Here is a 26,931-nt window from a genome sequence, read left to right as displayed (position 1 = left end):
ATCTTTTTAGTTCTTTCATGAATGAGGGAATCTAAAGCCACCACCGTGGCTCATAATGCTTCCTTATTGCCTGATGTAGGACTAACAATATAAGCACATTTTGCCTCCCTGCAGCATTTTTCCATAAGAACTATCCCCTGAGCAATGTGCTTATTTCTAGCCACAGTATAAGTGATGACATCGCCCCGTATCAGTGCTTTCAACGTATCCTAAAACAATGGAGTCTCTCTATGTTGAGCATTATTAATCTTCACATTTTGCAGCAAGATACTGCTTAAAATCTGAATCTCCCTGAAGAAATACAGGAAACTGCCAGCCATTACCACTCCCTAGCCATTGATCCCACTCTAGATCCAACCATATAATGGCGTAATCAGACACCTCTGTAGGACCTATTTCTGCTTTCAGCACTAGGGGGAATGTACTCTGAGAAAGGAGAATGTAATCAATACACGAGAGCATACCATGCACTCTGGACTGAAGTGTATAATCCCGTTCCCTTGCAGGGAGGGGTCACCAAGGGTCCACAAGACTCAGTGACACACATAAATACGAGTCACCCTTATGTTGTCCTAACTGATGGCCATCCCCCACACTAGAACAATCTAGCTTCACATCAGAGATTTGGTTCAGGTCTCCCGCGAATACCAAGGAAAGACTCAGATCTAGCAAACCCTGCTGAACCAAGGACGAAGAAAGGCATTCTCATGATTATTTGGTGCATACACTGCTAATAGATAAAATGCCTGACCCTGCAGATGTACGCGAAGCATCAAATACCTCCCATAATTATCTTTCCTCACCAGATTTACCTGAACCGACAAATGCTTCAAGTAGTTGGCAAACAGAAGATGTCTCCAGCCCAGCTCCAGCAAAGTTTCTAGCGTTCCAAACCTGTGAGCCTTGTCTCCCGCAAACAAGCAATGCCAACTTTGTGATGTTTTAAGATAGTAAGAATTTTATTACGTTTTACCAGAGACAAGACCCCAGACACATTCCAGGACAAAGTGCGCCTACCTGATGCTATCCTGTCCTATAGCCATTAACTGAAAGCCATCCGAAAAGGTAGCACAAAATCCTCCACCCTGAGTGCCCAGCCTCCACCCAGGGTGACAAGATAAGTAGAACCAAAATGGAAGCGCAGCAGACCACTCCCCAAGAAATAGAGTATTTGCAGAAAGAACCAGGGCAAACCAAAACCACATTCATAAAAACAGACCCACATGGCGTACACCCACCCAACCCCCTCCCCATCCTGAACCCCCCTTCCCTCCTCCCATTTCCTCTCCACCCCGCTTCCAAACATACTTCTGAACGTAAGTATCCTTAATGCTCTGAGGGAAGAACGCAAGTCATAGATATGTGCCATGGGGGCCAACCCCCACCACATAGAGTAGTTACTTACCTGTAACAGGTGTTCTCCGAAGACAGCAGGCTGCATATTCTCACAAGTGGGTGACGCCACGTCGGCCCCGGAGGATTTTAAAGCAAAATCTAAAAATCTCTTCTACGGCGTTCCGTCGCGCGAGCGAACGCACTGCGCATGTGCGCACACCTCTTCTCGCTCGCCGTGCGGACACGCCCCTCAGTTAAATCCAAAAGATGGAGGAGACAACTCCAAAAGGGGAAGGTGGGAGGGTTTGTGAGAATATGCAGCCTGCTGTCTTCGGAGAACACCTGTTACAGGTAAGTAACTACTCTTTCTCCAAAGACAAGCAGGCTGATATTCTCACAAGTGGGGTATCCCTAGCTTCCAGGCTTACACAACACAACAAACAGTGGTCAATTGAGTCTCGCAACGGCGAGGCCAGAATAAAATTGACCTGAAAAGAAGAAATATCTAAATGAGTGTAGCCTGGAACAGAACAAAAATGGGCTTAGGAGGGTTGGAGTTGGATTCTAAACCCCAAAGAAGTTCTGCAGCCCCGACTGCCCAAACCGACTGACGAGTCGGCTATTGCTGAAGGCAGTAGTAAGATGAAAATGTGTGGACTGATGACCACGCCGCAGCTTTGCAGATCTCTTCAATAGTGACTGATCTTAGATGAGCCACCGACTCAGCCATGGCTCTAATTTTGTGAGCCGTGACATGGCCTTCTAGAGTCAGTCCAGCTTGGACAAAAATGAAGGAGATGCACTCTGCTAGCCAAGAAGAAATTATGCAGTTTCCGACAGCAACTGGCATTAAAAGAAATAAACAACTGGGCGGACCGTCCGAGGGAGCTCGTCTGCTCCACGCAAAAAGTGCGGAGCTTGCTTTCGCCAGGGCTTGTAAGATGAGGGAGAAAGAATGTTGGCAAGACAACTGACTGGATCAGCTGGTACTCTGATACCAGCGCCAGTAAGAACTTTGTCTGCATGCAGAGAACTACTCTGTTAAGATGAGAAGTAAGGTAAGGCGCTTGAGCTACTAGAGACCGAAGCTCACCGACCTTACGAGTTGAAGGAACAGCCACTAAGGAAAACGACCTTCCAGGTCCAATACTTCAGATGGCAGGAATCCAGTGGCCCGAATTGAGCTTGCAGCAGCTGGATGAAAACGACATTGGGACCCCAAGATACTGGATAAGGAGTGATAGGAACTCTGACCGAAGCATAAGAGCCAACTGTCAAAATTATTGTGGGTGCTAAGCCCAACAGAAATAATCTCCCCTAGACACATACAAGGAATTCTCTCAATATTGGGGGAGAAATAAACCTCTCGTGAAGTGGACAGCTAAAGGCTGACCTTTCACACGTTGATGATAAGCTCTATTGCACAAAGATGAATACTGACAGTTGGTCTTGAGACCAGACTCAGACAGGTGTAGAAAGAACTCAAGCAAGGTCTGTATAAGACAAGATGCAGGATCTAGGGCCTTGCTGTCACACTAGACGGCAAACCTCTTCCATGAAAAAGAATAACACCTCTTTGTGAAATCTTTTCTGAAAGCAAGCAAGAGTCGGGAGACACTCTGGAAAACTCAACGAAACCCCACTCTCAACATCCAGACCGTGTGAGCCAGAGATTGGAGGTTGGGATGTAGAAGTGCCCCCTCGTTCTGCGTAATGAGAGCTGGAAAACATTCCAACTCCAGAAGAAGAGGGAATCCTATTTGACGCAGCTAGAAAAGAGCAAACAGAATCATGGCTCCACAATCTTGCTTGAGAAACAGCAAAGTCTTTTCCACCAGATGTATGGGAGGATACGCATATAGAAAACCTGTCTCCCAAAGAAGGAGAAAGGCATCCGATGGTAGCCTGCCGTGAACCTGCAGCCTGGAACAGAACTGAGGGACTTTGCGATTGGACTAAGTAGCAAAAAGATCCACTGAGGGGTCTTTCGAACTATAGGCATGCTCAACTGTAGCATTATCCTGCTCAGCCTGTCGGCCAGACTGCTGTTTACGCCAATTAGATAAGTGGCTTGGAGAAAACATGCCGCATTGCGGGCCCACCGCTACATCTGCATGGCATCCTGACTGAGAGGGCAAGATCCAGTACTCCTTTGTTATCGAGTACATCACAACCCGATTGTTTGTTGAATTAAAATAATTTGGTTGGATAGCCAGGAGGGATGCAACCTTCGTCAGCAGCTTTTGACTGAGTAAGATGCCTCAGAATCAAAATAGAGAGAATTAACCACCTCTGAGGGGAATACCGAAGACTGGCGAACAGTTGGGTTACATCCTCTAGATACCCTAAACTTGATACCACTGGGAAGCTAGGATGCACTGAGCGGATGTCATGTGCAAAAGTGCCATGGGAGTTACATGAACTGTGGAAGCCATGTGTCTAGAAGTCTCAATATGTACTGTGCTGTAATCTGTTGAGACGGGCAATCATCGTGTTAAGGGAACACATGCACTCCTAGTCCATGAAGATACGCTGCAACAACAGCCAGGCACTAGGAAAAAAAACATACTCTGGATGCAAAGAGAGTATAAGTATCCTGTAAATCCAGAGAGCATAACCAATCGTTTTCCTGAAGTATGGGAAGAAGGATGCCCAGGGAAAGCATCCTGAACCAAATCTGTTTAGGCCCCTTATGTCTATGATGGGACGCAACCCACAAGGAAAGACCTGGAATAGAATCTCAACCCTTCTTGCCCTGGTGGAACGGGCTCGACTGCATTGGCGCTGAGAAAAGCAGAGAGTTCCTCTGCAAGTACTCACTTTTGATGGAAGCTAAAGGATTAAGCTTCCAATGAACAATGTGGAGGGTTTGATTCCAGATTGAGAATGTATCCTAACCGGACTAGTTGAAAAAACCCACCGGTTGGAGGATAAAAGAAGTCACCTTTGGTGGAGAAAATTTAAACTTCCCCCCCGACAGGCAGATTGGCCGGTACGGACATTTTTTTTTTTTTTTTTTAGTGGCTATACTGAATTGGAGCCAGTCAAAAACCCCTCTGGTTCCTGGGGAATAGCTGCAGGGGCCTGATTAGGTGCACGCCGCTGACTAGAACGAGCGTGCTGAGGCATAGCCCGAACCGGCTGTCGAGAAGTAGGAGTATAGGTACGACCCCTTAAGGCACAAGGAAAACTACTCCTCTCTCTAAAGAACTTCCAAGATGAGGAAGTGTATGCACAGCATATCTACAGTTTTCTGCTGAGTCTCCTCCTCTAGGAGAGAGGCACACAGTCATGAGAGTCTGCGCATCACTGTACCTAGAGCAGAAATCTAGGTGTTACATTACAAGTGTCAAAAATGCTCTTGGACAGGAACCTGCGACACACCGTGTGCTACCTGACCACTTGGTGAAAAGGTCTAGCCTACTCCGGTGGGAATGCTCGTAAAGATCTGACAAGACTTGATTTGGGATGCGATCATGCCAGCCTGGTACGCCATTCTCCAAAAGAGGCTAAGGATGTATGCTCTGGCCCCGGGGGCGCCGAAGTAAGTTCTTAGAACTCCTATCTGTTCTGAGTGCAGAAGACTCAGGTGAAGATAGTAGTCCAGGACCTCTAGCATCTGGGCATTGGGATTCACAATCTCCACTGTAATGTCAGATGACCATCTTTGAACTGAACTAACTACTCAAACAGAGCAGCTCAGATCCAAACACGTCCGATATGGAGGCTACTATGGGTCGAGAAGTTGCCCCAGTAGGGTGCGAACACCCATACCAGAGGCAGCATCGGTGAAGGAGACCAGGTGAAAAGCTAGATGCCGCAGGAGGCGGTAGCACCCATGGCATCCAATGGTACCCATGGTCCCGAAGCCAAGGACAAAGTCTGGAAATGCAAGAGAATCGAAACCAGACTGCTAGACCATGGCACATGGTACCGATGGACCCCGGTACCAATGGTACCCATGGTACCGATGATAGTCATGATATCTGGTATCGATGGTACCCATGATACCTGGTACCGATGGTAGCCATGACATGTGGTACCGATGGTACCCATGATATCCGGCACCAACAGCACCGACGGTACCGATGGTACACATGGCACCGACGGTGCTCATGACACCTGGTACCAATGGCACCCATGGCACCGATGGTACCTGGTCATGATATCTGGTATCGATGGTACTCATGTGCCGACGGCATCCATGATACCTGATACCCATGTATCCACGGTACCGACGATACCTGATACTATGGTACCGATGGCACTCATGATACTCGGTACCGATGGGCGATGATACCTGGTACCGATAGTCGATGGTGCCCATGATACCTGGTGCCGATGGTGCCCATGATACCCGGTACCGACAGCACCCATGGCACCGATGACACTCGGCATCGACGGCACCCATGGTACCGATGATACCCGGTGCCGACGGGACCCATGGTACCGATGATACCCGGTACCGACGGGACCCATGACACCGACCATGGTACCAATGTTCTTGGTATCGATACTCCTCGGTACCGACGCACCGATGATATTCGGTACCGACAGTACCCATGGCACCGATGATACTCGGTACCGACGGCACCCATGGCACCGATGATACCCGGTACCGACAGCACCCATGGCACCGATGACACTCGGCATCGACGGCACCCATGGTACCGATGATACCCGGTGCCGACGGGACCCATGGTACCGATGATACCCGGTACCGACGGGACCCATGACACCTGGCACCGATGGTATCCACGGCACCGATGATATCTGGTACCGATGTACCGGTGCATCGACGTCCAATGCCAGGATACCTCCATAACAGAGGGAGCAACGCTCTTGGCACCGACTGATGTCTGAAGCCCGGATACCTCCATAACCGAGGGAGCAAAGCTCTGGGCATCTCCTTTGGGCATCCCTGGCAGAGTAGAATACGTCTCGTCTTTGAGACACTACTTGCGCTTCACAGGGAGATGATCCGGCCCAAGACACATCCGCCGATGCGCCCGAATGACCTGCCAAGCAGGAGGCGCCGAGGCAGGTGGAGACCTATTCGATGCATAACTATACCCAGCGTGCATCGGTCTCTGTCGGACTCCAGAATGATCTCCTTTGGGCATCCCTGGCAGAGTAGAATACGTCTCGTCTTTGAGACACTACTTGCGCTTCACAGGGAGATGATCCGGCCCAAGACACATCCTCCGATGCGCCCGAATGACCTGCATAGCAGGAGGCGCCGAGGCGGGTGGAGACTCACTTCAAAGGTTACACCACTGATATTGTGTCACCAGGTTGCCCATTCAGTGGCTGACCAGGAATGCACCTGCTTAGGTTCCTGGTTTTTCCTGTGACATACACCTTCACCACTTGTGTGGCTTAAAGACAGTGGTGTGCTGGAGCAGGCTCTCACAGCTCTGGAGAGCCATTTGTAAAGTTTTAATAAATGGATCCTAAAAATGTGGGCTTGTTTAGTTTGCTGGCGAGAGAGAGCCCACAGATAACAATATGCCAGCACTTTTATAAGAAAAAAGAAAAAGAGAAGCTTATATGCTTTGTTTTCCTTTCAGGCACAGCCCCTTGTGACTCTGGCAACTACTTAACTTTTCCTTGCCCCAGGTACAAAAAAGTACCTGTATATATAAGCCACAATGAGCCTGCCATGAAAGGATCAAATGAAAAAATAAAGAACACCCAAAAAGGGTAAAATAAAAAAAGAGATTTTACTCCGAGGACCTGAAGAAAACACGAAGCACTAACGAACTCCGTGTCTCCTCAGACGCGGAAAAAGAAAAACTGAGGGGCGTGTCCGCATGGCGAGCGGGAAGAGGTGTGCGCACATGCGCAGTGCGTTCGCTCGCGCGACGGAACACCGTAGAAGAGATTTTTAAATTTTGCTTTAAAATCCTCCGGGGCCGACATGGCGTCACCCACTTGTGAGAATATCAGCCTGCTTGTCTTTGGAGAAAAAATGTACCACTATATCAAACAGAAAAGAGACTCAACTTGCATACAGAAAGAAATACAGCAACCAATTATTACAGCAATGATAAAATAACCCCCACCCCCAAGGCTGCATTCAGGTCCTGCAATCCTCAGCTTCCAAAACAAGCAGCTCACATTCAGCGGTTGTCAAGCCCACAAGTTCCACTATATTCCAATCCATTCAGGGAGTCAGAACATGTTGATTAATTCAATCTGATGCTTTTGTTGCGCAATCAAAAACATGCCAGTGGCCCTCATGCTGAACTTTCAAAAGAGAGGGATAACATAGCATAAAACACACGTTTCTCACTCAGTTTAAGGGAGTAAAGGGAGTATAAGGGAGTAAAACCCCTGTGCTTCTCCAAAAGCACAGCAAAGTAATCCTGAAATATGTGAATCACTTGGTCTTCAAATTTCACTGCATCCCTCCGCTGTTTATACTTGCGCAACAAGTCCACTTTCTGCTGATAATAATGGAACTTGGCAATCACCGGACGAGGAAAATTGTCGCCATCCCGCTTGTGGCCAATCCGTTGAGCGCACGTGACCAACCTCCATGAGAGAACTTGGCCGAAATCCAATCCTACAGAACAGAGTGCACGCGCTGATCCAAAACACTTTCCAGAAACCCAAGGAAGTGCAAATTATCTCTTCTTAAACTGTTCTCCAAGTCATCTAACTTGGATGTCTGGGTCTGTACCAACTTAGTCAGTGCTGCAAGCTCAGTCTGACAGGTCTGCACCGAGTCCTCCAGGTCAGACACTCTACCTTCCAACTAACTCGTGCAACAAACACATCGGTAAGCAGTTGTTGCATATTAGTTAGTTGGTTCTGAGAGCTGTGACAGCCGAGGATCCAATGGTTTAACCACTGATGCGATAATTTCTGCCGTCAAAGTTTCCCGCATTGGCCAGGTCAGAGCGGTGGGCAGTTCCGCCATTTTGGTGTCTATCTGCTTCCCCCACTCCTTCTCACGCCTCTGTGCCTTGGATACCATGGACCCCTGTACTTTGATTAGATACAATACAGCAGGTACTCAGGCACTCATATTCAAGTCACTGATTACACTATTAGGTCGCTGATACTATCAGATGTGGGGTGGGCCACTGAGCAGCTCCTAGCACACACAGCTGGCGCTGCTCACAAATCACGTGACTCAATGCCTCAAAGATTTAAAGTGGAGTGGAGGAGTGGCCTAGTGGTTAGGGTGGTGGACTTTGGTCCTGGGGAACTGAGGAACTGAGTTCAATTCCCAGCACAGGCAGCTCCTTGTGACTATGGGCAAGTCACTTAACCCTCCATTGCCTGCCGCATTGAGCCTGCCATGAGTGGGAAAGCGTGGGGTACAAATGTAACAAAACAAAAAAAAAGTGAATTTGGCAGTGTCCACACAGGATCTGTGGATCACGTTACTCGTATAAGAAAATAATATGCCTGCTTGTCCTTGGAGAATTTCATTTTAATTACTATTTGTGCAATGTCTCTGATTTTACTAACAGTTTTTGTGCCCCTCAACCCATTTGAGAGTGAAACATGGCCAAGTTGGGAACTTGTTTATAATTCATCTCAATGATGTTGTGAATTAATAAAAGCCAATCTTCTTATGTGAAATGCTGATTCAAATACACTCTTATCCACTCACATTGACTTACCACATAGGAGGAGGAAAGAGACTTCAGTGGGTGAATCGGCATACAACAATAATTGCTGAATAACCTCACAACTGACAAATCCTTAGTCTAAAAAACCTCCCCTCATTTAATTTAAAAGGTGAGACTTTTATTTCCTTTACACTCCCAATACTCTGGCAAGCACAGAATTAGTTCCATCGGAGAGGCTAGTGCTGGTGCAAACAGCAATTATTTTGAAGCAGCTCCTGATGAAGCATCCAGTGAAATGGGCAACTCTGTTGAGCAGATGAGTACAGCTTCAAAGATAAGTGTTGAGAAACATTTACACTATATTTCTTATTGCACTGAAAACCTCTTGGACTAAATGATATGTATTTTTGTGGACATTGTATCTGAATTGAGCTACTGAGCTCCATGATATTGGGAGTGTAAAGAACGAAATGAAATATAGCAATTACTGTCATAAGCCAATTCAGCCACTAAGGGGGTCTTTCACTAAAGCTTAGCTAGAGTTAACTGTAGCAGGGCCTATTTTATTCCTATAGGCCCTGCTGCAGATAACTCGAGCTAAGCTTTAGTAAAAGACACCCTAAGTCTTTTTCCTCCTCCTATATGGTGAGTCGATGTGAGTGGATAAGAGTGTATTTGAACCACAAATTTCACATAAGAAGATTGGCTTTTAAGCATGAGGGTGAAATTCACAAGCCTTTTCTGGGTTGTGAAGTAACAAAATACATAAAACTATAGATCTGGTTTGATATTCTCTCTATACATCAACAATTATATTGACAACTGCATTCTGAAACACTGGAAGCCTCAACAGGCCTACAGCCAATCCTTGATAAAACAAATTACAACAGTCAAGGCACCTGATTATGATAGAATTAACCAAAAGGTGCAAATTAACCAATGGCAAGTAGGGTCTCAGAAATCTAATCTGATGAAGATATATAAAAGATGCTTTCATCATAAAGGATACTTGAGCTCTGAACTTCAACTGGGAATCCAATCAGATTGCCAAATCTTCAACAACTATAAACTTAGTTTTAATAATCAATCAGCCATGGTTGACTAGTAAAGGAGTTCCTTTATGGTTCATTTATTTTCTGGGTTCGACTTCAATTTATGGGACTCCAACCAGGCAAGAACATATAAACACTTATTCAAATGTCCAACTGCTTCCACCCTGTCATCAGTGATATTCAAAAATAGCTGTACCTCATTTACATAATCAGCCAATGAACATACCAACAGATTAAAAAGGACAGGAGACAAAACTGTACACTGTGCAATACCATAGACATGAGACGTCTACACATACTACTACTACTTATTTCTAAAGCGCTACTAGACGTACATATAAAAATAATAAAAGTAGAACAAGTAGCTGGTGATAGTAGTTTGTTTGCTAACCTTTATACTCATAGTTGAGGAACAAACTTTTCAGTCCACATTACAGATAAGTGAAAACAACCAAAACTTTTAACAATTCTATTATTCTGAACTGGAAATAATAAGGTAGTAATTGAATTGAGCATTTTTGCATCTTGGACAATTTGAAGACTATGGAAATAATTTTTAAAAAATGTTCAATGCTTCAATTCAGTACATACATTTCAGGCATCTAAATTTAAGAGCAAATGTTTCTGGCTAAAAAATTTCTATATTCGGAGCCTAAATATAGTCTTGCAATTCATTTGCTTAGATTTAGGAAAAGTTGCCTGTGTTGCAAGTCAGTGCTAGGCCCTTCATTTTTTTTTCCAGCATTCTATTTCCACCCCTCATAGCCACCTGCTTTTTAGCTGAGAAGTGGATTTTGGTTTTTTTTTTTTTTTTTGGGGGGGGGGGGGGGGGGGGGGATATTCCTCTGCAAGTTCTTTCTCATTTGCATAAAACTTGCATGAACATTTTTCTTCAAAATTTTTCTTGATTCCTATTTGTGATCTCGTTTGATGTTTGAACTATACATTTAATAAAAGGCAAAAAAAAAAACCCAAAAAGAAACGGAATAGAATATATCATATCTAAAATACTCATGTTCTATCAAGTTTTTCAAATAGCCAAGTAGTCAAACTGAAAAACGTGATTAGTGAGGAATAATCACCAAAGATACATAGGGCTCCTTTTACTAAGCCACATGATTCCCATACTACAAGTGCAAGAAAGCACCTAGGAATTGAATGGGCTTCGTCACATTGCACTAAATGAAAAATTGGATATAATAGGCATTACTGAGACCTGGTGGAAGGAGGATAACCAGTGGGACACTGTCATACCGGGGTACAAAGTATATCGTAATGATAGGGTAGACCGGACTGGTGGAGGGGTAGCATTGTATATTAAAGAGAGCCTTGACTCAGATAGATTACAAATTCAGCAGGACACAAATCACACCTTTGAATCACTGTGGGTTGAAATTCCATGTATAAAAGGGAAAAAAATGGTGATAGGAGTGTACTACCCGTCCGCCTCGCCAGGATGAGCAGGTAGACACAGAAATGATAAAAGAAATCAGAGACGCGAACAAAATGGGCAATGTGATAATAATGGGTGACTTCAATTATCCAAATATAGACTGGATAAATGTAACATCGGGACACGCTACAGAGATACAATTCCTTGATGAAATCAAGGACAGCTTTATGGAGCAACTGGTGCAGGAGCCGACGAGAGAAGGAAAAATTCTAGACTTGGTCCTTAGTGGAGCGCATGATCTGGTGAGGGACGTTATGGTACTGGGGCCGCTTGATAACAGTGACCATAATATGATCAGTTTTGACATCAACCTTGAAGTAACTGTACACAGAAAGTCAAATACGTTAGCATTTAACTTTAAAAAAGGAGACTATGAAAAAATGAGAAGAACGGTAAAAAAAAAACTTAGGGGGGCAACTGAGAGAGTAAAAACTGTACAACAGGCGTGGACGCTGTTCAAAAATACCATCCTGGAGGCCCAGGCCATACATATTCCGCGAATTAGAAAAGAAAGACGGAAGTCCAAAAGACACCCGGCCTGGTTGAAAAGTGAGGTGAAGGAAGCTATTACGGCTAAAAGAAACGCCTTCAGAAAATGGAAGAAGGAACCATCTGAAAATAACAAGAAACAGCATAAGGAGTGTCAAAGCAAATGCAAGGCGCAGATTAAGAAGGCCAAGAGGGAGTATGAAAAAAAGATAGCATTAGAGGCAAAAAACCATAGTAAAAATTTTTTTCGGTATATTAAAAGCAGGAAGTCAGCAAAAGAATCGGTTGGGCCGCTGGATGACCGAGGGGTAAAAGGGGCGATCAAGGAAGACAAAGACGTAGCGGAAAGACTGAATGAATTCTTTGCTTCGGTCTTCACCGAGGAAGATTTGGGTGGGATACCGGTGTCGGAAATGGTATTTCAAGCGGACGAGTCGGAGAAACTTACTGACTTCACGGTAAACCTGGAGGACGTAAATGGGCAGTTCGGCAAACTGAAGAGTAGCAAATCTCCTGGACCGGATGGTACATAAGTACATAAGTAGTGCCATACTGGGAAAGACCAAAGGTCCATCTAGCCCAGCATCCTGTCACCGACAGTGGCCAATCCAGGTCAAGGGCACCTGGCACGCTCCTCAAACGTAAAAACATTCCAGACAAGTTATACCTAAAAATGCGGAATTTTTCCAAGTCCATTTAATAGCGGTCTATGGACTTGTCCTTTAGGAATCTATCTAACCCCTTTTTAAACTCCGTCAAGCTAACCGCCCGTACCACGTTCTCCGGCAACGAATTCCAGAGTCTAATTACACGTTGGGTGAAGAAAAATTTTCTCCGATTCGTTTTAAATTTACCACACTGTAGCTTCAACTCATGCCCTCTAGTCCTAGTATTTTTGGATAGCGTGAACAGTCGCTTCACATCCACCCGATCCATTCCACTCATTATTTTATACACTTCTATCATATCTCCCCTCAGCCGTCTCTTCTCCAAGCTGAAAAGCCCTAGCCTTCTCAGCCTCTCTTCATAGGAAAGTTGTCCCATCCCCACTATCATTTTCGTCGCCCTTCGCTGTACCTTTTCCAATTCTACTATATCTTTTTTGAGATACGGAGACCAGTACTGAACACAATACTCCAGGTGCGGTATTCATCCTAGAGTACTGATAGAACTGAAAAACGAGCTTGCGGAGCTACTGCTAGTGATATGCAACTTATCCTTAAAATCGAGCGTGGTACTGGAAGATTGGAGGGTGGCAAATGTAACGCCCATTTTTAAAAAAGGCTCCAGGGGAGATCCGGGAAATTATAGACCGGTGAGTCTGACGTCGGTGCCGGGGAAAATGGTAGAGGCTATTATCAAAAACAAAATTACAGAGCACATCCGAGGACATGGATTACTGAGACCAAGTCAGCATGGCTTTTGTGTGGGGAAATCTTGCCTGACCAATTTACTTCAATTCTTTGAAGGAGTGAACAAACATGTGGACAAAGGGGAGTCGGTTGATATTGTGTATCTGGATTTTCAAAAGGCGTTTGACAAGGTACCTCATGAAAGGCTACAGAGGAAATTGGAGGGTCATGGGATAGGAGGAAATGTCCTATTGTGGATTAAAAACTGGTTGAAGGATAGGAAACAGAGAGTGGGGTTAAATGGGCAGTATTCACAAAGGAGAAGGGTAGTTAGTGGGGTTCCTCAGGGGTCCGTGCTAGGACCGCTGCTTTTTAATATATTTATAAATGATTTAGAGATGGGAGTAACTAGCGAGGTAATTAAATTTGCTGATGACACAAAGTTATTCAAAGTCGTTAAATCGCGACAGGATTGTGAAAAATTACAAGAGGACCTTACGAGACTGGGAGACTAGGCGGCTAAATGGCAGATGATGTTTAATGTGAGCAAGTGCAAGGTGATGCATGTGGGAAAAACGAACCCGAATTATAGCTACGTCATGCAAGGTTCCACGTTAGGAGTTACGGACCAAGAAAGGGATCTGGGTGTCGTCGTCGATAACACACTGAAACCTTCTGCTCAGTGTGCTGCTGCGGCTAAGAAAGCGAATAGAATGTTGGGTATTATCAGGAAAGGTATGGAAAACAGGTGTGAGGATGTTATAATGCCGTTGTATCGCTCCATGGTGCGACCGCACCTTGAGTATTGTGTTCAATTCTGGTCGCCGCAGCTCAAGAAAGATATAGTAGAATTGGAAAAGGTGCAGCGAAGGGCGATTAAAATGATAGCGGGGATGGGACGACTTCCCTATGAAGAAAGACTAAGGAGGCTAGGGCTATACAGCTTGGAGAAGAGACGGCTGAGGGGAGACATGATAGAGGTATATAAAATAATGAGTGGAGTGGAACAGGTGGATGTGAAGCGTCTGTTCACGCTTTCCAAAAATACTAGGACTAGGGGGCATGCGATGAAACTACAGTGTAGTAAATTTAAAACATATCGGAGAAAAGTTTTCTTCACCCAACGTGTAATTAAACTCTGGAATTCGTTGCCGGAGAAAGTGGTGAAGGCGGTTAGCTTAGCAGAGTTTAAAAAGGGGTTGGACGGTTTCCTAAAGGACAAGTCCATAAACCGCTACTAAACGGACTTGGAAAACTCCAAAATTCCAGGAATAACATGTATAGAATGTTTGTACGTTTGGGAAGCTTGCCAGGTGCCCTTGGCCTGGATTGGCCGCTGTCGTGGACAGGATGCTGGGCTCGATGGACCCTTGGTCTTTTCCCAGTATGCCATTACTTATGTACATTTGTCACTCTGGGAATCACTACTGCAGCTTAGTAAAAACAGCCCCTTAATATGTGCTTTTGTTCTCTGCTTTGAAGTGAATGTACCTTTGTTTCCCTCTCCTGAGCCCACTTAAATATTACAAAGAAGTTTTTCAAAGATTTATATAAAAATAAACTATTTTATTGGACTACTGGTACAATGTAAACATACAACAGACTGTGATTTTCTGCAGTCTTTATATTTATGGATTTTAAAAAAAGGTGCCAACACTCACTTTAATACTCCCCCCAAGAATTATATATACCATAATTGTCTATTCATTTATGTTGATAAAGAGTTTAATTTTCTTCCACCAAGGTTAATCCTGCTTATTTTCGAAGGAGAAGGGCGCCTATCGTCCGACACAAATCAGGAGATGCGCATCCTTCTCCTAAGGTCGCCCAAATCGGCATAATCGAAAGCCGATTTTGGGCGTCCTCAACTGCTTTCCGTCGCAGGGACGACCAAAGTTCAAGGGGGCGTGTCGACAGTGTACAGAAGGCGGGGCGGGGTTAACAGATGGGCGTCCTCGGCCGATAATGGAAAAAAGAAGGGTGCCCCTGACGAGCATTTGGCCGACTTTACTTGGTCCATTTTTTTTCACGACCAAGCATCAAAAAGGTGCCTGAACTGACCAGATGACCACTGGAGGGAATCAGGGATGACCTCCCTTGACTTCCCCAGTGGGCACTAACCACCTCCCACCCCCAAAAAAAAACAACTTCAAAAACGTTTGTCTTTTTTTTTTTTTTTAAAGAGTATGTCCTTCGCTATGCCTCCGGCCCTGCGACGGCAGTTGAGGACGTCCCTCCCTGTGACGGCAGTTGAGGACGTCCAAAATGTGAATGCTTCTGTGAGAAGGACATCCATGCCTTTGCTATGCCTCCGACACCCATTTTATTTATTTATTTGGATTTTGGATCACAAGTAGCAGCAGTGGGATGTGAACCGGCCACCTCTGGATTGTAAGACCAGTGCTCTAACCACTAGGGCACTCTGCCACTCCATTCCACTCCCTTGAAATTTGGCAATCCCTGGCGGGGGGGGGGGGGGGGGGGGGTATGTATGTGTCAGCGGAGGCATAACGAAGACGTGGACGTCCTTCTTTCAAACATTTTGGACATCCTCAACTGCCTCCCACAGGGATGGCCAAATTTCAAGGGAGAGGAGTAGAGTGGAGGAGTGGCAGAGTGGCCTAGTGGTTAGAGCACTGGTCTTGCAATCTAGAGGTGGCTGGTTCAAATCCCACTGCTGCTACTTGTGATCCAAAATCCAAATATATAAAGAGAATGTTGGAGGCACAGCAGGCATGGATGTCCTTCTCACAAACATCCACATTTTGGACGTCCTCAACTGTCATCACAGGGAAGGACGTCCTCAACTGCCGTCGCTTCCCCTCCTTAGGAAGGAAATCATGTGCAAATGAGCTAACAGCGAGCAGCTCATTTGCATGCAATTTCCTTCATGCATGCCCGTTCCTTTCCGGATCGGTAAGGGAAGGGCTTTTTCCATTCAGTTAGTGGGACCAGTGCACTACAAATGCTGGCTCCTCCCACAACTAAATGGCTTGGATTTGGTCGTTTCTGAGATGGGTGTCCTCGCTTTCCGTTGTCGCCGAAAACCAGGAAAGACCATCTCTAAGGTCGACCTAAATTTCATGATTTGGGCGCCCCGACCGTATTATCGAAACGAAAGATGGACGTCCATCTTCTTTCGATAATACGGGTTGCCCCGCCCCTTTACGGGGCCGTCCTTAGAGATGGGCACTCCCGAATGATTATCCCCCACTATGGCACCTCCATTTTCACCATCACAGTTTGCAGAATATTGGCATTATTATTCTATTTTGGAAATAGACAAAGGTAAATCTGAACTATTTGAACTATATTCTCTCTCACTACACGATGGTTTTTATCATCGAGTCTATGGACAAGGGTAACTTATCATGCTGCATCTTATTCACTAAATCTGCTTCTGACTGAGAGATTTTGAGAAACAAAAACTTAATACCATACTCATTTGTTAACCTATTTCTCTTTTTTGATCTTGAAGAAATTGAAAGCCCTCCAGTTTAACAGAAGTTTCTGTTGGTGGAACTCAGAACCCCCCCCCCCCCCCTCCCCCAAAATCAAATGATATCTTTGCTCCAGTGTTTTTATTTTGTGCAATACTCAGAAATGTCTGTCAATATTTTTTCATTAATGTTGTGGATATTCTTAGCTACTCCCACAATTATACAAAGAGCAAAAAAAAAAAAAAAAATCATCGTCTGAAACCATCACCTGTGTTGAAGACCCAAAAGGTTTGTTGCCAGATGGACTAGATGACAGCAAAACTGAGAACTATTAATAAAGCGAAGATACTTACCTGTAGCAGGTATTCTCAGAGGACAGCAGGCTGATTGTTCTCACATGTGGGTCGGCGTCCACGGCGGCCCAGATGGAGCATTTTTCCCAGCAAAAATCCATAAAGCTTTGTGACAGCTTCCGGAGCACGAGGGACTCGCACCGCGCATGTGCGGCCATCTTCCTGCCCACGCGCGTCCGTTCCCGCCTCAGTTATATCAAAAAGCAAATAAAGAAAAACAACAACTCCAAAACGGGAGGTTGGCGGGTTGGTGAGAACAACCAGCCTGCTGTCCTCGGAGAATACCTTTACAGGTAAGTATCTTCGCTTTCTCCGAGGACAAGCAGGCTGCTTGTTTTCACATGTGGGGTATTCCCTAGCCCCCAGGCTCACTCAAAACAACAAAAGAAGGTCAACTGGGCCTCGCAACGGCGAGGACATAAAGATTGACCTACGAAGAAACATCTGAGAGTGCAGCCTGTAACAGAACAAAAATGGGCCTAGGGGGGTGGAGTTGGATTCTAAACCCCAAACAGATTCTGCAGCACCGACTGCCCAAACCGACTGCCGCGTCGGGAATCCTGCTGAAGGCAGTAATGAGATGTGAATGCGTGGACTGATGACCACGTCGCAGCCTTGCAAATCTCTTCTATAGTGGCTAACTTCAAGTGAGCCACTGACGCTGCCATGGCTCTAACACTATGAGCCGTGACATAACCATCAAGAGTCAGCCCAGCTTGGGCATAAGTGAAGGAAATGCAATCTGCTAGCCAATTGGAAATGGTGCATTTCCCAACAGCGACTCCCCTTCTGTTGGGATCAAAAGAAACAAACATTTGGGCGGACTGTCTGAAAGGGCTTGTCCGCTCCACATAGAAAGCCAATGCTCTACTGCAGTCCAATGTATGCAACTGACGCTCAGCAGGGAGGGTATGAGGACAGGGAAAGAATGTTGGCAAGACAACTGACTGGTTCAGATGGAACTCCAACACCACCTTCGGCAACAACTTAGGGTGAGTGCGGAGGACTACTCTGTTGTGATGAAACTTGAGGTAAGGAGCATGCACTACCAAGGCCTGAAGCTCACTGACTCTACGAGTTGAAGTAACTGCCACCAAGAAAACGACCTTCCAGGTCAAATACTTCAGATGGCAGGAATTCAGTGGCTCAAAAGGAGGCTTCATCAGCTGGGTGAGAACAACGTTGAGATCCCATGACACTGGTGGAGGTATGACAGGAGGCTTTGACAAAAGCAAACCTCTCATGAAGCAAACAACTAAAGGCTGTCCAGAGAAAGGCTTACCCTCTACACGATAATGAAAAGCACTAATTGCACTAAGATGAACTCTTACAGAGTTGGTCTTGAGACCAGACTCTGACAAGTGTAGAAGCTATTCACGCAGGGTCTGTGTAGGACAAGAGCGAGGATCTAGGGCCTTGCTGTCACACCAGATGGCAAACCTCCTCCATTTGAAAGAGTAACACCTCATCGTGGAATCTTTTCTGGAAGCAAGCAAGACTCGGGAGACACCCTCTGAAAGACCCAAAGAGGCGAAGTCTACGCCCTCAACATCCAGGCTGTGAGAGCCACAGACTGGAGGTTGGGATGCAGAAGCGCCCCCTCGTTCTGAGTGATGAGGGTTGGAAAACGCTCCAATCTCCACGGTTCTTCGGAGGACAACTCCAGAAGAAGAGGGAACCAAATCTGACACGGCCAAAAGGGAGCAATCAGAATCATGGTTCCGCAGTCTTGCTTGAGTTTCAGCAAAGTCTTCCCTATTAGAGGTATGGGAGGATACGCATACAGAAGGCCTGTTCCCCAATGTAGGAGAAAGGCATCTGACGCTAGTCTGTCTTGGGCCTGAAGACTGGAACAGAACTGAGGGACCTTGTGATTGATTTGAGTGGCAAAAAGATCCACTGAGGCGGTGCCCCACTCTCAGAGATCTTGCGCACAACGCCCATGTTGAGCGACCACTCATGAGGTTGCATTATCCTGCTCAACCTGTCGGCCAGACTGTTGTTTACGCCTGCCAGATACGTGGCTTGGAGATGCATTCCGAAACGGCGAGCCCAAAGCCACATCTGGACGGCTTCCCGACACAGAGGGCGAGATCCGGTGCCCCCCTGCTTGTTGATGTAGTACATCGCAACCTGATTGTCTGTCTGAATCTGAATAATTTGATTGGACAGCTGATCTCTGAAAGCCTTTAGAGCGTTCCAGACCACTCGCAACTCCAGGATATTGATCTGCAGACCTGATTCCTGGAGGGACCAAGCTCCCTGAGTGTGGAGCCCATCTACATGCGCTCCCCACCCCAGGAGAGATGCGTCCATTGTCAGCACTTTTAGGGGCTGAGAAATTTGGAAGGGACGTCCCAAGGTCAAACTGGATTGAATTGTCCACCACCGAAGGGAATTGTGAAATTCGGTGGACAGCTGGATCACATCCTCTAGATTCCCTGCAGCTTGATACTACTGGGAAGCTAGGGTCCATTGAGCAGATCTCATGTGAAGGCGGGCCATGGGCGTTACATGGGCTCCACAGCCCATGTGACGCCCATGGCCCATGGCCGAGAAGTCTCAACATCTGCCGAGCTGTGATCTGCTGAGACGCTCTGGCCAAGGAAACTAGGGACAGAAGTTTGTCTGCCCTTGCCTCGGGAAGATAGGCGCGAGCCGTCTGTGAATCCAGCAGAACCCTAATAAATTCCAGTCTTTGAACAGGGAAAAGATGGGACTTGGGGTAATTTTTAACAAACCCGAGTAGCTGCAGCAGTTGAATAGTCATCTGCATGGACTGTAGAGCTCCTGCCTCCGAAGTGTTCTTCACCAGCCAATCGTCGAGATAAGAGAACACATGCACTCCCAGTCTGCGTAGCGACGCTGCAACTACTGCAAGGCATTTTGTAAAGACCCTGGGTGCCGACGCGAGACCAAAGGGTAGCACACAATACTGGAAGTGCTGTGTTTCCAGACGAAAGTGAAGATTACTTCCAGCTTGGGATGTGTGTATAAGCATCCTGTAAGTCCAAAGAGCATAGCCAATCATTTTTCTAAATCATGGGAAGAAGGGTGCCCAGGGAAACCATCCTCAACTTTTCTCGGACCAGGTATTTGTTTAAGGTCCTTAGGTCTAGGATGGGACGAATCCCATGAGCCTGTAAATAGGTAGGATAATGTTGGATACAAATGCAATAAATAAATCCCCCGTTTTCTTTTGCACAAGGAAGTACCTGGAACAGGCTCGACCGCAATGGCGCTGAGAAGGGCAGAGAGTTCCTCTGCAAGCACCTGCCTGTGCTGGAAGGTGAAGGACTGAGCTCCCGGTGGGCAATTTGGAGGTGTGGAAATCAAATTGAGGGAGTATCCTAGCCGGACTATTTGAAGAACTCACCGATCGGAGGTTATAAGAGGCCACCTTTGGTGAAAACATTTTAGCCTCCCTCCGACCGGCAGATCGTCCGGCACAGACACTTTTATAGCAGCTATGCTCAACTGGAGCCAGTCAAAGGTCCGTCCCTTGCTTTTGCTGGAGAGCTGCAGGGGCCTGTCTAGGCGCAAGCTGTTGACGAGAACGAGCATGCTGGGGCTGAGCTTTTTTTTTTTTTTTTTGTTACATTTGTACCCCGCGCTTTCCCACTCATGGCAGGCTCAATGTGGCTTACATGGGGCAATGGAGGGTTAAGTGACTTGCCCAGAGTCACAAGGAGCTGCCTGTGCCTGAAGTGGGAATCGAACTCAGTTCCTCAGGACCAAAGTCCACCACTCTAACCACTAGGCCACTCCTCCACTCCAGCTTGAGAAGGCTGTTGAGAAGGTGGATTGTCTGCGCATCACTATACCTTGAGCAGCGGATCTGGATGCAACATCAAAAGAGTCGTAAGCACCCCTGGACAGAAATTTACGACACACCTTCAGCTGCCTGACCACCTCCTGAAAAGGCCTGGCGTGCTCCGGAGGGAGCTTGTCCACCAACTCCGCCAGTTGCTTCACATTGTTCCGCATGTGGATGCTCATGTAGAGCTGGTACGACAATCTTGGACACAAGCACGGAGGACTGATAGGCAATCCTCCCAAAAGAGTCCAGGGTTATAGATTCTCGTCCCAGGGGCGCCAAGGCAAAATCTGTAGAACTCCTGGCTCTCTTGAGAGCGGAATCCACAACCATAGAGTCGTGAGGTAACTGCGATTTCATCAACTCAGGTTCTCAGTGAATCCGATAATGGGACGCAGCTTTTTTGGGAATGGTGGGATTACTTAGTGGTTTCATCCAGTTCCTAAGCAATGTCTCCTTAAGGACATTATGCAAAGGGACAGTGGATGACTCCTTAGGTGGCGAAGGATAGTCAAGGACCTCGAGCATCTCAGTCCTGGGCTCATCCTTAGATACCACTGGGAAGGGAATAGCCACAGACATTTCCCGGATAAATAATGAGAAAGAAAGGCTCTCCGGGGGAGAAAGCTTTCTTTCTGGTGGAGTAGGATCAGAAGGAAGACCACAAGACTCCTCGGATGAGAAATACCTGGGATCTTCCTCTTCATCCCACGAGGCATCCTCCTTGGTATCGGACAAGAGATCGCGAACTGCAGTCCGAAACCGGGCCCGTCTTGACGCCGAGGAACCCCGTCCTCGATGGCGATGCCGAGAAGTCGACTCCTGTGTCGGCGGCGATGAAGCTCCCTCCAGCAACGTCGAAGGGGAGTCGACCTGGGTGGCAGCCGAGGCCAATGCCGCAAGCGGTACCGGTGTCGGGGACCGCACCACAGGCACAGAGCCAGCTGCCACTTCCATCGACGGTACTGAGAACGCAAGCACCCCCGGTACCGGAGCAGACTGACGCAGCAGCCCCTCCAGAAGGCCTAGAAGAATGGCTCGGATGTGCTCGTCCAGAGTCGCTGTCGAGGAAGGCTGTGGGGACAGTGCAGAAGTCGACATTAGAACCTGTGGAGGCCTGGGAGGCGGTACCGGGCTGTCCGAAGATCGATGCACCGACACCTCTTTTTTATGGCAGGCATCAACGCTTCTCGGGTGCTGAATCCCTCGACGCCCCAGAGCTCCCAGTACCGTGCCTCGAGGGAGACCGATGACGATGCTTCTTCGCCTTCGCTCAAAGCACGTCACCGGCACTCCTCGGTACCGATGAGGAGGACGTGGAATCCTACACATCTCCTCGGGGTCGGGACCCACTCGACAGTTCGCTACTCCCAGGTAGTGGTGATGTCCGGACAGCCATTACCTGCGCTCCCGATGTCAAAGCCATCCCCGGTGCCAATATCGACGCCGCCGACCTTGGTACCTGATGTCGACGTGGACACCACGGAATCAGTCAGAGCTCCGAAAAGACAGTACTGAAGACCTCTTCTCGACACCTGTGTCCGCCTTTTCACCTGAGACACAACTTACAAGCGTCTGGACGATGGTCGGGCCCAAGGCACTGGATGCACCACGCGTGCGGGTCAGAACCCGAGATCGACCGTTGGCACCGAGCACACTTTTTGAAGCCGCTGGGAGTCTTCAATGACATGGGCGGAAAAATTGCGGCGGCGAAATCAAAAGGCTCGATTGTGCCAATAGAGGGGCACAAAATGAGAACCATGTCGGCCAACAAAAACAAAAGGAAACTTAAAAAGGGGGGAAAAAATAAGAATATAAGATTTTTTGTTTGTTTTTTTACTGGAAAAAGAAAAAGACGAAAAAGACAACTAGAAACAAAAAGAAAGCGCAAACAAACAGCGCTAAGAGCCAAAGTCTTTTTCTGGGCCTGAGGGAGAGAAACCGACACGCAGCCACTCTCCTCTGCGGAAAAAGAAAAACTGAGGCAGGAATGGACACGTGCGGGGCGGGAAGATGGCCGCGCATGCGCGATGCAAGTCCCTCGCACTCCGGAAGCTGTCGCAAACCTTTATGGATTTTTGCTGGGAAAAATACTCCATTCCTGGGCTGCCATGGACGCCAACCCACATGTGAGAACAAGCAGCCTGCTGCTTGTCCTCGGAAATATCTGATATACAGTACTTCTAATTTTTGGATAGAAGGGACGGAGGGAAAATCTCAATTAGACTGCTATTCAGTTGGATGAGCTCTGTACTTTGTAATATTTTATAGGCTTGGTTTATCCCTTTAAAATTTGTTGATAAACCACTGAAATTGGTAGTTGAAAGCAGAATTCTCTTTGAACTCAATCCCACACATCGTCAAAAATCTGCTTCCAAATGTTTATGAAAATAATCTGGCATACAGTGTCATCCACTGAAGCCTACTACAAACAGTTCTTTGTGCGCAGTAAGCTAATGTAAACACTTTGTAACTTTTGTCCCATCTAGTTTCAGTAATTTCTTCAAAGCCTGATTAGAAATGATGACTGAATATCTTCACAACTGTTTTGCAGTTTGCCAAAACTGTCTTCATTGTATTCACATTTACAATGTTCCTTAATGAAGATTCAGCCCTTAACAAGACAGCCAAATATTATTGAATAAGGGTACTTTGTGTTTACTAATTGCCAGTTATGAAGGCTTGTACAATGGAGGGACTTGCATTTATATCTCTTCACTCAGTAATGTGGCTACGTATTCATCTGTGTGATAAGATTTGGTAGCAATTGCTTTCAGAATATTAGTTCTAGTTTTGCAAACAATGTTCAATAAAGGACTTCCTTGTATATCATTCCATCCATTTGTATCACAATCAGCATTTCTGTTTGACCAATCCTTTGAATAATCATTGTTTGAACTCTGCTATATTGTAAAACAGAACATAATAAGTAATAACTTGATGGTAACATATGATGGGGTGAGTTAGTTCGTAATGTGCTTTCAGTACTGGTAATTAAACATGGAAAGTGGTATGCCACTTGAAAATAAACATCAAGCTAATGCCACATCTGCTTTTCTTGATCTTCTTTGGCTATTTTGTCCACAACAGCTTGATAAAAACCCTTGACTGTCTTGAACAACTACTCACGGTGAACTCTGGTGACAGCGATCTTGAAAGCAAGGATCCTGCTTCTTCATTTCCCAGACCTAGCAGCTCAACATTCTCATTTTCCATATTTTGAAAATCTGCTTTTTCACTTGAACTACCAGGTTCCTGCAACAAAAGGGGGAAAATATATTTTTTAGCCTATTGTAGAATGGCCTCACTCATTAAAAGCAGTAGTAGAGGGAGCCTGCTTGCCCCTTCACTTCCTAAAAAACATTCTGCTGCTCAGCTGCTGTGGAACCGCACAGCCAAAAGAAAGTATAGCCTGGCCTCTTCTATCAGTCAAAGAATTGAGCTGCTTGTTCTGCGGGATTGAATAAATTATGAACTAGTTAATTCTGTATTATACAGTGGTGGAAATAAGTATTTGATCCCTTGCTGATTTTGTAAGTTTGCCCACTGACAAAGACATGAGCAGCCCATAATTGAAGGGTAGGTTATTGGTAACAGTGAGAGATAGCACATCACAAATTAAATCCGGAAAATCACATTGTGGAAAGTATATGAATTTATTTGCATTCTGCAGAGGGAAATAAGTATTTGATCCCCCACCAACCAGTAAGAGATCTGGCCCCTACAGACCAGGTAGATGCTCCAAATCAACTCGTTACCTGCATGACAGACAGCTGTCGGCAATGGTCACCTGTATGAAAGACACCTGTCCACAGACTCAGTGAATCAGTCAGACTCTAACCTCTACAAAATGGCCAAGAGCAAGGAGCTGTCTAAGGATGTCAGGGACAAGATCATACACCTGCACAAGGCTGGAATGGGCTACAAAACCATCAGTAAGACGCTGGGCGAGAAGGAGACAACTGTTGGTGCCATAGTAAGAAAATGGAAGTAGTACAAAATGACTGTCAATCGACAAAGATCTGGGGCTCCACGCAAAATCTCACCTCGTGGGGTATCCTTGATCATGAGGAAGGTTAGAAATCAGCCTACAACTACAAGGGGGAACTTGTCAATGATCTCAAGGCAGCTGGGACCACTGTCACCACGAAAACCATTGGTAACACATTACGACATAACGGATTGCAATCCTGCAGTGCCCGCAAGGTCCCCCTGCTCCGGAAGGCACATGTGACGGCCCGTCTGAAGTTTGCCAGTGAACACCTGGATGATGCCGAGAGTGATTGGGAGAAGGTGCTGTGGTCAGATGAGACAAAAATTGAGCTCTTTGGCATGAACTCAACTCGCCGTGTTTGGAGGAAGAGAAATGCTGCCTATGACCCAAAGAACACCGTCCCCACTGTCAAGCATGGAGGTGGAAATGTTATGTTTTGGGGGTGTTTCTCTGCTAAGGGCACAGGACTACTTCACCGCATCAATGGGAGAATGGATGGGGCCATGTACCGTACAATTCTGAGTGACAACCTCCTTCCCTCCGCCAGGGCCTTAAAAATGGGTCGTGGCTGGGTCTTCCAGCACGACAATGACCCAAAACATACAGCCAAGGCAACAAAGGAGTGGCTCAGGAAGAAGCACATTAGGGTCATGGAGTGGCCTAGCCAGTCACCAGACCTTAATCCCATTGAAAACTTATGGAGGGAGCTGAAGCTGCGAGTTGCCAAGCGACAGCCCAGAACTCTTAATGATTTAGAGATGATCTGCAAAGAGGAGTGGACCAAAATTCCTCCTGAGATGTGTGCAAACCTCATCATCAACTACAGAAGACGTCTGACCGCTGTGCTTGCCAACAAGGGTTTTGCCACCAAGTATTAGGTCTTGTTTGCCAGAGGGATTAAATACTTATTTCCCTCTGCAGAATGCAAATAAATTCATATACTTTCCACAATGTGATTTTCCGGATTTAATTTGTGATGTGCTATCTCTCACTGTTACCAATAACCTACCCTTCAATTATGGGCTGCTCATGTCTTTGTCAGTGGGCAAACTTACAAAATCAGCAAGGGATCAAATACTTATTTCCACCACTGTATAATCTTTAAAAATGTGTGTGTGTGTGTGTGTGTATATATATATATATATACACACACACATATATATGTATATACACATATATATATAAAATGCATTTTTTCTACTGAAAACGGTGCCGGTACTCAAATGTCTGCAGGGGTGGGGTGATCACTGAGGGAACCACCCCACAATAGCCAGGCCCCCTGCAAACAATCACAGAATCTATGACAAGGTAGAATTGGTGTGTAGAGCCTAAACTCTTTCATTAAAACTTGGGGACCATGGGTCAATTTTCAGTACCCCCTCAAAAAAAGCCCTGTATATATGTGTGTGTGTGTGTGTGTGTGTATATATATATATATATATATACACATATACACACCATATTTTTCGGACTATAACACACACTTTTTCCCCAAAAATTTGGGAGGAAAATGTGGGTGCGTCTTATAGTCCAAATGTAGCGTACCTGCTTGCTGTGGGGGAGGGGGGCGGCCAGGGCCGGTCTTAGGCCAAGGCGAGCGTTGCAACCGCATAGGGCCTCGCGCTCAAAGGGGCCCTGCGCGGCACGCCTCAACGCCCAGTGCTTTTTTTGTGAAGTCCGGCTCACCTGACCACTCCCTTCCGTTCGTGCACCTGTGCTCCGTTTTGAAATCTTTTATTTACCCGAAGTCACGGCGAACCAGCAGTAAAAGCAGCAGGCAGGCTCGCCTTCTCATCACTTCCCTTCCCTCTCAGCGTGTCCTGCCTTCCTCTGATGTAACTTCCTTTCTGCGAGGGCAGGACGCACTGAGACGGAAGGGAAGCGACGAGGAGGCAAGCCTGCCTGCCTGCTGCTTTTACTTACTGCTGGTTCGGGTACGTAAATTAAAGATTGCGAGGCAGGGAGAACGGTTGCACGAACAGAAAGTCAGGGAGCTGAGGGCAGACAGGCAGGCAGGCAGGCGGGCGGCGGACAGGTGGGCGGGGGTTTGAACAAATCGC

The 26,931-nt window shown here is 46.5% G+C and overlaps 1 protein-coding gene across 4 annotated transcripts in view; it reads right to left on the bottom strand.

Moving 5' to 3' along the window:
• Nucleotides 1–26,931, bottom strand: part of CDYL (chromodomain Y like) — a 313,720-nt gene that overhangs the window by 212,129 nt on the left and 74,660 nt on the right. For 3 of the 4 annotated variants that reach the window (XM_030208727.1, XM_030208718.1, XM_030208709.1), the window contains one exon: nt 24,007–24,132. In XM_030208727.1, the coding sequence (XP_030064587.1) occupies nt 24,007–24,093 (87 nt within the window). In that variant the 5' untranslated portion in view covers nt 24,094–24,132. Of the gene's footprint in view, nt 1–24,006; nt 24,133–26,931 lie in introns of those variants that run through there. The other variant, XM_030208736.1, reaches the window with a different exon arrangement.

The sequence above is a fragment of the Microcaecilia unicolor genome, chromosome 1 (genome assembly GCF_901765095.1).
Source record: "Microcaecilia unicolor chromosome 1, aMicUni1.1, whole genome shotgun sequence".
Taxonomy (NCBI): Eukaryota; Metazoa; Chordata; class Amphibia; order Gymnophiona; family Siphonopidae; genus Microcaecilia; species Microcaecilia unicolor.
This window is presented reverse-complemented; position numbering and strand designations above follow the sequence as displayed.